The sequence below is a fragment of the Trichoderma aggressivum genome (assembly GCF_033847375.1).
Source record: "Trichoderma aggressivum f. europaeum strain CBS 100526 chromosome Unknown scaffold_062, whole genome shotgun sequence".
Lineage (NCBI taxonomy): Eukaryota > Fungi > Ascomycota > Sordariomycetes > Hypocreales > Hypocreaceae > Trichoderma > Trichoderma aggressivum.
In genome coordinates, this window is record NW_026946428.1 from 24,226 (window position 1) to 38,193 (window position 13,968).

The following is a 13,968-nucleotide window of genomic DNA, read 5'->3' on the forward strand; positions in this document are numbered from 1 at the left end:
TGTGCTTGGGAGTCACTGCAGGCATTGGAAAACTCAAGTCAGACAAGATGCTACTCAAAAAGTTCTTTGATGCTTTGTCGGAAAGCACGATTTGTCTCAAGATACCCCCATACGCAAATGCCTTGAAGCTGCTAGGGGATCTCATCGGCAACCACGAACTGAATTAAATAGCAGCACGCTTGACACTTGGTACCTGTATTTGTGTAACACATGTAATTCATCAGCTTGTGGGAGTTGGGATGGGACTTGTTGGCACAGTGGCAACGAAGCTGTTTCTCGTATAGGTCTAATAATATTTATCATGGAATTTAACATTTTCAATCGGTGTAGTTTGCGTAATAACGGTTTGAGATTCCTGTATGAATGCTTCCAAATGTTCTTGGCTTGTCGCTTCCATCCTAACCAATCAACTCAGTAAAATCTCTCCAAGTCGCATCATTCGCTAGACCAACAAAATCCTCGTGAAACAAGCTCATTCCAAGATCCATGTGCCCTTCCTTATTCTTCGGCATCATGTACACCAGATCTGGAAGCTCTGGAAGCTTGGCCCTACGGACAAAATCGGGCACGCCAATCGCTGTACCGAAGCTGCAGTTTGCTAGCCAGTGCAGCTGCACCCATGACGAGATTAATATGTCCTTTCCAATTTTTTTCTTTGCTGCGTAGAAGATTGTAGTCTTATCTTCCGTCTCGTTGATGAGCGTCGCGAGACTGCGCATGTAAAAGTCATCGATGCGGTTGAGTGACTCCCTGATACTGATGGCGGCATCGGCAAGAGAACCATCAACAAGCTCACGAGCTGTAGGCCAGGCCGTATCAGAGAGACCGCATAAATGACCAAGATATCCTTCGCTGACTGGCGGGTCTAGCTTTCGTCTCCCATCTACCGCTCGAAGGCAGTGAACATCTTCGTCTGGTGCCACGCGATTCACCGCCAAGCGAACGGCTGTAAGTCGCTGTATATAGAAAGCCGTGACAGCATCATTCGTAGAGACCCAAGTGCGCCCACTCGAGGCAATCTCCTTGAGTTTTGCAAGCTTCTCGGCTGGGAACCGCCAGTAATTCCACGGTGCTTTGCCTGGCGCGCCGTGGTGGCCCGACTTTCCCAAGGACGATGGCTTTCTCAGATCGCTGTGATCGAGGCCGATTTCGCCTGGCTTCAGCAGCGGCACAATGGTGTCGGCATCTTGATTTCCTGCCTTGACCAGCTCCGCATCCAGCTCTTCTCCCCGTGCGGCAGCTGCAAACATCTTGAGAACGATGCCCTGTCCGTTCATATCGAGGGCGTTATGCATAGAAGCGAAGCATAAAAGTAATCCTCCCTTTACAAAATTGGCCTGCATAATGAAGACTGGGCGCTCCGTCTCCTCAGTATAAACATAGCCCATGCCTTTCTTAGGGCATAGGATATCCCCGTCCAGCATAGCGAACGGCGCATTGGCCCTGACAATCTGATCATAAGAAGGACACAAGTCGGCACAGTCTTTTCGGCGTACAGGAGATACTCCGTCATGAGACGGATACGGGATGATCTCATATCTGCCAGAGCTCGTAGCTGATTGTCCTCTTTTGACGACCTGACCAGCAAGGAATGGATAAGCCTCGAGGAGTTTTATAGCGGCCTTGTCTAGTGCTGCCATTACTTCATCCTGTTGCACTCCGGGCTGATCGGGGAACCCAAGAACAACTACGGTGTAGGTGTCCCAGCCGAGCTGCCCGAAAATTCCGGGTTGGCGAAGTGTTTTTTCCATGTTGTGAGAATGATACAGCGGTTCAAACAAGGTATTGAAGAGACTTTAAGAAACTGCATTTTGATGGTGGTCACGGACCTTTATACTTCCAAGGAGTGTCGTGTCACCTCCTGATTCACAGAGTGTCTTATATGTTAGTGAGCCATCTTAGTATAGCTTCATGATCTGACTCAGATAATTAGTCAATAGGGCGGGCCTAGATAATTTCTATGGCATAATACGAATAAATTCTTACATACCTATATATTCCTTACTAATTAAAGCTCAGCATTCTGTATACACGAGTCTGTTCACAGAATCACAGCTACCATATTTCCGGACCTTCGCAACTCAAACGGAGATAATTATGGGTCGGCACATTTCTTGTCTGCGCTTCTCTTCCCGACAGGGATACATTGAGAGCCTGTCGCCTTTTAACTGCATTCCTAAGAAGCGCCCATTCATGCCATGCAATGTAAATCTATTTACAAAACATCATTAGGTAGGTCCGGTGATTGATTGGACCTCGTTGCCAACTTGTCTTAACTACAATTTATTATGAGTGTTACAACGAATGTAACCGCAGATCTCGGAGTTGACACGCCGCTATTACTACTGCTCGAGGCGTTTATCAGAGAAAACGGTGCTAATACCATAGTAGTTCTAGGAGTACTGTGATAGCGTCCAGGGGTTTCCCTCGGTTTCTAATCATAGTTGGAGATGATGTTTGAGTCGCTAGGTCAGTGGTAGTAGTGACAAAGCAGAGGCCTGCATTATCACTGTAGATCCCAGGTTCATGACTTGATGCCGAGCTCAACTGTAATAGCAGGGCGCATATTTGTTTCCGAAGGAGCCGTTGATGGCCTTGATGACGCAAACAGGGTGAATACGAGACAAATAATAATATGAGAGTGCCGTAGATGCCGAATTGTGTGGTAAATTGGAGGGTGTAGGGGTAACCCAGCTCGGTAGAAGCCATTAGTGACACGTATTTATCGGTATTGGGCCTGTTTATGGATCACCGCCGATAATGACACCATGAGCTGTTGGAATATGGATAGAATCCAACTCTCGCTGTTTGTGGCTGAGACATAGCTGTAGGCTTGAGGCAATGAGAGATACTGGGCTAATTATATCGTTCTCAAAACCTCTGCCTAACTCTGAATCTTGAAGAAAGACTTTAAAACAACATCAATCGCAAAATTGATATGAACGCCGAAACTTTAAACTCAGATGGAGGAACATTGATGCCGTCAAGTCGGGGCCTAAGAGAGAAGAAAACAGGCCCCCTGGTTTGGGTAGCAAGGTACAGGTATTTGCCATCCCATCCACCAGCCTCGTCAAGGAGGTGCCATGTATCTCTGCAATGCAACAATAAATTTTGACAATAAAAGCCCAACTTTCCGCCGAGCTGGCAGGCTATGTTCACGCTACGAGCAACCAATCGCCAATCGAATAAGTGCAAGCCCGATTGAAAGTCACGAAGAATTTTAGTTTCCAACAACATGTCTGTACCTTCCAAGATTTTGAGAATTGCAATCGTTGGAGGTGGACTGGGTGGACTGGGTGGCCTGATGGCAGCCCTCTGTGTCCACTCATTCTGCGTTTCAGCTGCAATTGAGATTGATGTTTACGAGCAGGCTTCAGAGTACAAAGAGATTGGTGCAGGCGTCAGTCTTGGTAGAAATACATTGAGTCATCAAACAAATTGAACTTTATGAGCAAACTCATGCAATGGCAGGCAAGACTAACATTTGGTTATCGGCTCGGCGATACGACGACACTGGTGAAGAGATTGTCAGGATGAAGGCAGATGGTGATGAGCCATCACATTTGCCGGTGCATAGGGCTGAGTTTCTAGCCCTCCTCGTACAAACGATTAAAGATAGGGCCGCTGCAACTCTTCATCTCAATAAAAAATGCTTAGCAATAGAGGTAAGAGGTTTTACTTACCCGTGACAGACTTCCGTGGCAGTATCTCATATACCAGAGTTAGGAGATGGATGACGATATTGTCCTGAGCTTTGCAGACGGTGCGATGGTCACAGCAGGCCTAGTAATTGGGGCTGATGGCATTCATTCTCGTATACGCCAACACTATCATGTATGTTACATTAATACCATGCAAAATTATATATACGAAGCATTAATTTTGTTAGAACGATGATGCCCAGTTCGGTGAGATGGTTGTGTATCGCGGCTTGGTTCCAACGGATGCTATCAAGGACTGGTGGCCGCTGGACACTTACACTCCCATCTGGATAGGTCCCGGCAGATACTTTATCGTCTACCCCGTTAGTAATGGATCCTTGCCGAATATTGGCGCATTCATTGCGACTGACGGCAAATCATTTGAGAGCAAGACAGAAAGCTGGACACTCAGGGGGGATAGATTCGACCTGGAAAAGGATTACACGGATTTCGACCCCACGGTTAACCGTCTCAATCAATGTTTGGACGAAAAGCCTCTCAAATGGATCCTGTATGATTATGAACTCTAAATATAAACATCTCAGCCACATGTCCATTAATACTGAGATACACTGATGTCAGTCAGTTCACATAAGTAATAATTACTCCGCTAGTAGAGAACATTGCCACGCCTTCAGTTGGTAGAAAGCCATCCATCACTTCAAGGTCCATAGAATCCGGCCCACCTCGTGATTATCCGAGATTCAACCGGCACATCTTCCAAACCAACAGTGAGCTCACCATCACTAAAGCTTCAACCTACAAACCACCACAGCACCAATTTCATCTTTAGAATCGCGCTCTCTCCGTCGCGTTTGATTCCGCTGTATCTCGGCACTATCAAACCTACAACCGATCATCCACGCGACGCATCCGCTGCTAGTTTCCCACTCGTAGAGAAGTGCAGCAAGATGGGCAAAAAGAAGCGCGGCCATCCCGATGTCGAGGAAATCCTCTCGCGACCATGGTGTTATTACTGTGAGTGCAGACTTCATCCGCATGCCCCGAGGCGTCTCGGTTTTCGCACCGCTAACTGTTGTTTCTGCCATAGGCGAGCGTGATTTCGAAGATCTGAAGCTCCTCATCTCCCACCAAAAAGCCAAGCACTTCAAATGCGACCGATGTGGCCGACGCCTAAACACTGCCGGAGGTACGTTTTCAATTGTGCGAGCCTTGGTGGATAGAAATGCTTCGGTTTTCCGAGCAGAGAGGAAGAGGACTGGCTAACAATTGGCGCGCTTTCAGGTCTCTCCGTCCACTTGAACCAGGTTCACAAAGAGACGCTCAGCCAGGTTGAAAATGCGCTGCCCAACAGACAAGGGCTCGAGGTCGAGATTTTCGGCATGGAGGGCATTCCGCAAGAAGTGCTCGAACAGCACCGGAATCGTATCATCCAAAACTTCTACCAAGCACAGGAGGACCGCAGAATTGCGACCGGCAACCCCCCGCCTGGCCAATCAAAGAACCCGAGAAAGAAGATCAAGATTGAGACAGCAGAGGAGCTCCTAAAGAGATTTGCCGAGTATCGGGTCCAACGAAAAGCGGCGGTAGCAAGCGGCGGTACCATGGAGGGCGTCGTACAGACAGGCACCGCCTTCCCTCAGCAAGCGTTCAACCAGCCCGGCTTTCCTGGACAGCAACCGCATGGACAAGCGGCTTACGGATTTTCCTCAGACTCCCTTCCAGCGCGGCCATCTTCAGGCCTCGTTGTAGCACCGGGTTTGCCCCAACGACCCACACAGGCCGGATTCTGGGGTGGCTCAGCTCAAGCTACGGCTTCTGGCGATGAGATTGATCAGTTGATCCGCATGGCCGAAGCCGGCGTCAAGCCACAGAAGAAGCCAGAAGATGGCGAGGAGGGCGAAGGCAAGAGCAAAAAAGACAAGGACAAGAAGGGTCGCATGATCTACGACGACGCAGAGTTCAGCCCCGAAGAGAAGATGGCGGCTCTTGCTCGCTATGCGTACATACCGCCAGTCGGAGCTTAAGTTTTGTGCGAGAGTGCTATTGGGTACGTTGAGCAAACAAAGAGGACAGCTCACTCGAGGACGAGGAACGGGCACACACAAACTGCAGAATTCGCTTTACAAATAATGGCCAAAGGCACTTTTGACAAGGATAGGCGTCTGGGATTGTGTATAATACAGTGGACTTTTTTTTTCTTCACGCTTCTACGGATTTTGATGTAGGTAGATCTGACGTGGAGAAATCAGGATGATTCCCACGGTATGATCATACTACTACAAGCTTTTAAATGCTGCTATTTCATACCTGTTTCGAGTGAATAAGCGGGTTGGGACAATTTCTGGGTTTGAACGGGTACGTTGGACACTCGACATTGTTGACACGTTGCTGTGCTCGCGATGGAGGGAGCCACAGTATCAAAACTTTAAGCTATCTACTGGTATTAAAATGATATCTAGCCCGTGCTTATAAGAGACGGCGTTGAATCCATGTAGCACAGAGTTTAGTGCAGAAACTTGGAGCGGTGGAACAATGAAGTCTCTCCTGTTAAACAACAAGCAATGTGTAGTGATGGTCTTGTGATAGATACCTCAGTAGTATTATACACAAGTTAATGTACGAGTACTTCAGTGCCGGTCGATCTACCTCTTTATTCCCTGCTTTAGTCACTTCTACTGTGTATGTCATGGGTGTGATGCTGTCCTGTTGCTTGATCCCACAGCACATGCTGGTCAATCTCAACTTGATAGACCCAGTGGTGTACATGTGCTCCGTAAAAGGGTGGGAGAGACGGCACATGTACATTGTGTCTGTGGCCAATCACTCTCCACGCTGCCCGTCACCGACACCTTCATTCCCATCAGTTAAAAATGATAAACCTTTACAAAACCATCTGACCGCCATTCTCATCACCACTTGGCCGTTGAGTTGGCGCTTCTTCTGAAGCTGACCCCGGCAAATCTCCAGAGTTTACAGGGTAGCTGTCGCTGCGAAACTCTGTTCTTGGGTGCTGTGGGTGGAGCTTCCCGCAGCGCTAGACGTTGTCAGGGCAACACCGCCATTTTCCGTTTTCCCTCCTGACAAGGGTCAACAAATAAACCCGATTGATTGGCACGTCACTCGCCCGGCTAGACTTGTTCCATTTCGTACATATCGAGCTTCCACGGGACATCAATTGAGGCCCAATCGCTCTCTCCATTTTGCATTTTTGCCTGCAGCCATTGTGTTTGACTATTCGATATCTCCTACGAATTACTGCTGCTACTGCTCGTGTTGTGTTAGATCTGGTTCTTGGGGCTGGCTGTGTCTTTTTCTTCTTCTCTTCCTGTCGGCATTTCTCCATCTCAGCTCTGCCGGCCCCCCCCCGGTCACCGATTCTCTATCTAGATCGTTCAGCACCGATTTGACCAGGCATCGCTGCGCACTGACGACCTCTTGATACTGGGAATTGGGCGTCTGTCGACCAATTTGCACGACCTTGGAGAACACGAAACGGCAGCCTTGCGCTGGGAGCACAAACATTGAAGTCTGTCCATCACGGGAAGCGGTGAACCATGGCCGACTCGGGGCAGTCGTCCATCACAGTGGCCGGTATGTTCACGGTCTATTCTGTTCTGTTCTTTTCTATTCTGGCAGAGATTATGGTTTGCTGACGTTGAATGGTGCAGTCCGAGTCCGGCCGTTTACGATTCGAGAAGCAGCTTCGCTGTAGGACTTCTTCTTCCTGGCTGGCGGTCGAATCCATGCTAACCACGCTCAACCTTTAGGCAGCGCAACGACGATGGCACGATTTTCCTCGGCGACGGCTCCTTCGCCTCGGCACCGACTCCCAAGCTTCACCACAAGGGTATCCGGAATGTCATCAAAGTTATGGACGATCGTTGCCTGTGAGCATGCTTAACGAATGCCATTGGCGATCCTCTCCATCGGCTGACTCTTGCTTCTGCTGCAGAATATTCGATCCGCCAGAGGAAAGCCCCGTCCAGAAATTCTCGCGAACCGTCGTCCCGGGCACGAAAAAAGTAAAAGATCAAGTGTTTGCCTTTGATCGAGTCTTTGACGACAACACAACGCAGGCTGAGGTTTATGAGGGCACGACCCGAGGCTTGCTCGATAGTGTCTTGGATGGATATAATGCGACTGTATTTGCCTACGGCGCCACTGGATGCGGCAAGACGCATACCATTACCGGCACAGCACAGCATCCCGGGATTATTTTCCTGACGATGCAAGAGCTGTTTGAGAAGATCGAAGAGCGCAGCCAAGAGAAGTCTACAGAGCTGACGCTGAGCTACCTGGAGATTTACAACGAAACGATCCGAGATTTGCTGGTGCCCGGTGGCAGCAAGGCCGGCCTGCCTCTTCGCGAGGACAGCAATGCGGCCGTCGCCGTACCTGGCCTGACCAGCCATCGCCCTCGGGATGTCCAGGAGGTCATGGACATGATTATCCAGGGCAACGAGTACCGAACCGTATCACCGACCGAAGCAAACGCAACATCGTCTCGATCCCACGCCGTCCTCCAGATCAATATTGCGCAAAAGGACAGGAACGCCGACGTCAACGAGCCTCACACCATGGCAACTCTCAGCATCATCGATCTGGCGGGCTCCGAGCGTGCGTCTGTCACCAAAAACCGAGGCGAGCGCTTGACGGAGGGCGCCAACATCAACAAGTCGCTTCTTGCTCTAGGAGGCTGCATCAATGCTCTCTGCGACCCGCGAGGAAAGATACACGTGCCGTACCGCAACAGCAAGCTTACTAGACTCCTCAAATTCTCGCTGGGCGGCAACTGCAAGACCGTCATGATTGTCTGCGTCTCGCCGTCGAGCGCTCACTACGACGAAACCCAAAACACCTTGCGTTATGCAAACAGAGCCAAGAACATCCAGACCAAGGTCACTCGCAACGTCTTCAACGTTAACCGCCATGTGAAGGACTTCTTGATCAAGATTGACGAGCAAATGGCCTTGATCAACGAGCTGAGAGCACAGCAGAGGGAGTCTGAGAAAACCAGCTTCGCCAAGTTCCGAAAGCAGTACGAAAAACGAGACGGCATCGCGAGAGACGCCATGCAGAGACTTCGAGCTGCGTATGACAACGCAGGTGCCGAGCGTCAGGAGCGTATTACCTCGATGAGAAAACTTAAGCACTTTGAGAGGCGCATCAGTCTGCTGTCTGCGTGGATTGCGGCCTTTGATGCAGTTGCTGAACAGAGGGAGAACGACGCAGAAATGCCGCAAAGCCTCGCAGCCATTCGCAAAACTGCCCAGGGGATCATGCTGGAGCTGGAAAACAGCAGACATCATGTTCACCAAAGGCTCGATAAGTCGGCCTGGGAGCGTCATCTCGACACAGCTTTGGCTCACGGTATCAGACAGCTTGAACTCGCCGAGGGTGCCGATACCGGCGAAATCGAGAGCTTGACACGCGAGGCTGAACTTCTCAAGTCCGAGTTCAGCCGCGAGGCCTATCGCGAAGTTTTGGAACAGGAGAAGGCGGGAGATGCTGCCATGATGCAGATGCTTCTCACTGCCCAGTTTGAAATCATTTCCTCCCTTTCTGGAATCATGATGATGGACGAAGATGGCGCGGTGTCGCACGCCAAAGAGGCCATTTCTCGCCTCCTGCAGACTGGCCTCACGGCAGCATCCCAGGTGGTCAAGCCCGATGGTTCTCTGGCTGCTATGCCTGACGCTCTTCCAACGACACGACGCACGCTGAGAAAGAGGAAGTCCTTGTCTGCCTACAGACCAGTTGTGCCTCCGGCAGTCGTGGCCGTACAAAACGAACATGTGTTTGCAACTCCCATGAAGGCGTTGCCGCGACGGCGTAAGGCCCTCGGCATGCCGAAGAAGGGAGTCAGCTTTACACCAGTCAAACGAACCACCAAGAGCCGAGGGGTCAGGTGGAGGGACGACGAGACGGAGGACGGCACACTGGAGGATTTTGAGAAGACGCCGCAGAACCTCTTCAGCTCCCCTTCGGTGCAGCCGTCGCCAGTAGCTAAGAGCAAGATTCCCTCGCCGCCGCAGCTAAACAGCGTTACTAAGGATGACGCCGCTTCCAACGACGACTCCTCGATAAGCCTAGAGATGTCGGACGCGCCGAGCCTTTCAATCGCTAAGCCCGGTAGGTTTCAAGCTGGCTTCCTCTCAAGGGGCGCGCGATTCTCATCTGTAGGTAGCGGGCTGCCCGTGTCCTCGTCGCCCCCTACTTTGAGCATGCACCTCCGCTCCTCGAGCTCTCCCGACGTGGCCAGAACGCCGCCTTTGAGATCATCTCTAGACGGCCCCAGAGCCGAGAACAATTCATCCCCGCTCTCCTTGAGCAAGGTTCCCCGACCGAGTCCCCCACAATATCATCAACTGCAGTCGGTCATGGATGAAAACAATCCTCCAAACGCCTCAGGATCCGACTCTGAGTCTGGCACGATTGATATGCAAAAACTCCGTAACGCTATTGCTTCGAAAAAGCCCCGCAGAATGAGTCTCGTGGGCCAAACTTCAGTCCCCGTGGCTAGAAGGGTGACTTCGATCGCACCTGCTGCCATCGAGAGACCACCTTCACGTTCTACCATGCCCATGATGGGCAGCGCCGTCAACGGCATCTCCCGCCTTCGGAGAGGGAGCTTGGAGCGTCGAAAGAGCCCGCCGCTGTTGTTCTCAGCCCCAGATCCAGAGGACCATCTCACTACTGGCCAAGCGAGACGCATGAACATGGGGAGCAACCTACGACTGGAAAACCTCGGAGCTGCCCAACGTGACGGGATTGGCCTGGAGGGCCCTCACCGTGTCACCATTAAAGTTGGGACAGGCGCTACCGCTGCAGGCGTCTCTGCACACCGAAGGCTGGATAGTCGAGGAGGTATGCCCATAAGATGAAGTCCATACCGACGGTGACCGCTTGCTTTCCCTTATATATATATTACTTTCTTAATATTTTGTTAGCCCTCTATATTCTGCTTTATGCAGCGGGCATTTCTTTTGGGTTTGCAAACAACGAATGGCGTCACGGTATATTGTGCCTTTTCAGGTCACAAGATGACATATATGAGCATTGGCGTTTGGGAGAAGGATTGGGCCGTAGAACTGGCATTTGATGACCCTAGATGTTTTTGTGTATGACTTGTTGTATGCATACGTATGGGACAGAGATGGCTTAGAAATCGGATTTCTTTTGCTCGCCTTGATCACGATGATGATGATACGATTAGTGTACGGCTTCTGTAATGTCTGTAATTGGGTTTGTCTTACTCAGGCAGGTAAGTAATATTCTTGTATCTATATTCTGGCTACCTTGGTATTTACTATATGAATATGATATATCTGTCGTTCTTCAATATACCACTTTCCTCTTCTCTCCCGTCCTGTTCATTCCCCTGCCTATACTTTACGAGAACAATAACGTTGAAAGCGGTGTTCTTTGTGTTATACAGTGTAATAACAAAAGTAAAAGACTGTATAAGCTCGCCCAAGTCATTCGTCTTAGCACAGTGCTTCCGCTCTCCTCTTATCCACCAGCCATCAACTTCATAAAAACTCTGTGGATATAACAACTTCTGACATCCGCACTTCCGTCATCCGCCTTCCCGCTCCTTTTACACCTTGAATAATAGCAAAACCACTGGCTGAATAGTTTCTTTGGTGGCCGCGCATCCGGCAGCGTCGCATTGGGCCAATCGAGACGACTACAGAGCATAAAAATCGCCTCCCTTGTCTCCCAATGGACTTGGACCATGGCTCAGGATCGGAGCCCGTTCGCTACATCCGCAGCCGCATCGCCAACGCCTGCGACGGGTGCAAGGCGCGGAAAGTCAAGTGCGACGGGAAACTGCCATGCGGATTTTGCGTTGCGCGACAGAGGGCGCAAATGTGCCATTACTCGCCCCAGAGGAGACGCAGACAGTCGCAGAAGCTGCCGAGGTCACCGCCGCCGTCGGTGCGGGAGTCGCGGGATCAGGATCGGGATCGGGATCGGGATCGGTCTACTAGGGACGCTTCGTCGGTGAGGTCGCCGTCGCCGGGTCAGACGCCGGCTTCGAGACGCGTGTCTTTGGTGGCTGGAAGGGGCGTGTCGTCTGCTTCTGCATCTGTTTCGTCTCCGGTGATGGGGAGCGACAGGCGGCATCGGCTGCAGTCGTCGGCATCCGCGGTGAACCAGGCCCAGGAGTCGTCCGTGGCCGAGGACGAGACTGAAGTGCCGCGAGATGCCCGACTGCTGTGTGACGCCCATGGGAAGCTGACCTTTATCGGGGATTGCGCGCCATTGTCCTTCTTCCAGTCGGTGCGCAGGCTTGTCACCAACCGAGTCGGCCAGAATGCCTTTGCGCCGCAGACGAGTCGATTCTCGGTTTTGGAAAATGCGCCGGCGCGGCAATCCAAGAGGTCACTGAGAGATCCGAGGATGCCTGAAGTCCGGCCTGTGGACATTGCGCCTGCGGTTTCGGCGTATCTGTCGACAACAGCGAGTTTGGTGGATTTGTTTGACAGTTCGAAGCTGCTGGACGATTTGACGATATGGGCAAACTTGGCGCACAAGCCGGATAACGTTACGACTATTATTCACTTTCTTGTTCTGGCCATTGGGTTGCAGGCGGAGGACGACGTGTTATCTCAGCAGTATTTCGAGTACGCTCGCGATCTGGCGTATACGGATCTGAGCGACAGTCTTGGCGTTGAGACGGTGCAAGCGTTCATCTTGGTAACAGTTTACATGCTGTGTTCATGTCAAATCAATGGAGCCTTTCTCTTCTTTGGCATTGCTGCGCGGGCGGCCTATTCAATTGGCCTGCATCGAACCGAGGTGAATGCACGATTTGGACATGAGATTCACCAACAGAGGGATCAGCTGTGGAAGAGTCTACGAGTGCTGGACCTATTTCTCAGCAGCTCCATGGGACGCCCTCCCGCCGCTTCGGATGTGGATTGTACTGTTCCTTATCACGCTCAAGGGGCTGATGGGAAGGAAATGTTCGACCTGCTCAATGCCTCTGTGCAGATCCTACTGATACTGGAAAACATCATTTTGGAAGTATACGGGCGGAAAAAGATCTCTATGCAGTTGACTGAAGGAGTATCCCTCAAGCTGAGAGAGTGGTCTGGGAAATGGCTTGGCCTACTAAAGGAGGTTATTGCACAACCCGCCGCTCGCAATGAAGCTCAGGTCACAGGAGCCTGCCAGGTGCTGTCGTCATACTACTATGCGGTGATGCTTGTTTCTCGGCCGTTTTTGATGTATGAGTTATTTCAGAGGCTTGTTGATGGCTCGGCTGCATCGAGCAGACCGGCAATATCAGGAAGATCTAAATTGGCGGACGCATGTATTGATGCCGCAAGTTTGATGGTAGATCCAGTCTTGGATTTGATCGAAAGGGGTGTGTTGAAGAGGAAGGCTCCCCTGCTTGTGTGAGTATCTCCGTGTGGTGTTGGCATAAAGACTTGAATTAATGGTTTACAGATCGTGGCTTTTTGCTGCCTCGCTTGTCCTTGGTGTTGGTCTCTTGGGCGGATTCGGCCGTATCCTGGAAAAGTATACTCGAATGTCCATACAAACCATGGACCACTTTGCGCAGAACGATGCTCATGCCCGGCAATACTCCTTGATTGCCCAGTCGTTGCTCACGACAGCATTGGAGCATTTAGAACGGCAGGATCTTCAAGAACGGATGCGACGCACAGAAAACTCGAGTCAGTTGTTCGGCTTGGTGGCGCCTGATGCACGATCTCCTTTGAATAAATCCCCGGCGCCGCTCAGGGACATTGACTTGCGAGTCAGCACGCCGGATACGACCATGACCAGGAGCCGCAGCTCGATGGACAGATCGCTTCTACAGCACCAAAGTTTACCGAGTGGGCCATCTCCGCGGTTGGGAGAGATGGATTCCGTGTTCCTGGGACTGTCGGAGTCGATGCTGCATACACCGGACACTACATACTGGGATGGGATCGTCGGCAACGACAACGATCCGAACTCTGCTCTAAATTTATTTCCACTGTTGGAGGCGGGAGGCGGGATTGATTTGGCGCACTGGCTTTGATGGTATACTTCAGGTTTTGTGAAAAAAAAAAAAAAAAAAAGGCTTCTTCAGAAGGTATGACACTGGGATTGGTGTCGTGAATGGCGTACATGTAATGATAGACGTGATGGCCGGGGGTAGCTTTACCTAGTGTCCTTACTCGGGTTTACAACATCTTTGTCGGATTTGAAGCAATCAAAAGGCGAACGGTGTCCGGAGTGAAGGCCTCCGGATTTCAATAGTCTGGCTGTGTGACATCTCCGATGCAGTTGCGGTCTGGTTCCA

The 13,968-nt window shown here is 50.9% G+C and overlaps 4 protein-coding genes across 4 annotated transcripts; 3 read left to right on the forward strand and 1 right to left on the reverse strand.

Moving 5' to 3' along the window:
• Positions 1-398: 398 nt before the first annotated feature.
• Positions 399-1,751, reverse strand: Triagg1_9953 (uncharacterized protein; the record flags this gene model as incomplete). The annotated part of the gene is made up of 1 exon (XM_062904967.1): positions 399-1,751. One exon carries the CDS (start codon positions 1,749-1,751, stop codon positions 399-401), a length of 1,353 nt encoding a protein of 450 aa, XP_062751061.1.
• A 1,484-nt stretch (positions 1,752-3,235) lies between these two features.
• Triagg1_9954 (uncharacterized protein) lies at positions 3,236-5,689 on the forward strand (the record flags this gene model as incomplete). The annotated part of the gene is made up of 7 exons (XM_062904968.1): positions 3,236-3,410; positions 3,472-3,665; positions 3,727-3,834; positions 3,890-4,212; positions 4,477-4,679; positions 4,753-4,851; positions 4,947-5,689. The coding sequence occupies 7 exons, from the start codon at positions 3,236-3,238 to the stop codon at positions 5,687-5,689; spliced, it is 1,845 nt and encodes a 614-aa protein (XP_062751062.1).
• Positions 5,690-7,219: 1,530 nt separating this feature from the next.
• Positions 7,220-10,549, forward strand: Triagg1_9955 (uncharacterized protein; the record flags this gene model as incomplete). The annotated part of the gene is made up of 4 exons (XM_062904969.1): positions 7,220-7,256; positions 7,334-7,373; positions 7,433-7,552; positions 7,618-10,549. 4 exons carry the CDS (start codon positions 7,220-7,222, stop codon positions 10,547-10,549), a joined length of 3,129 nt encoding a protein of 1,042 aa, XP_062751063.1.
• Positions 10,550-11,390: 841 nt separating this feature from the next.
• On the forward strand, positions 11,391-13,704 carry Triagg1_9956 (transcriptional regulator family: Fungal Specific TF; the record flags this gene model as incomplete). Its single annotated transcript, XM_062904970.1, has 2 exons — positions 11,391-13,072; positions 13,125-13,704. 2 exons carry the CDS (start codon positions 11,391-11,393, stop codon positions 13,702-13,704), a joined length of 2,262 nt encoding a protein of 753 aa, XP_062751064.1.
• Between the last annotated feature and the right edge of the window lie 264 nt (positions 13,705-13,968).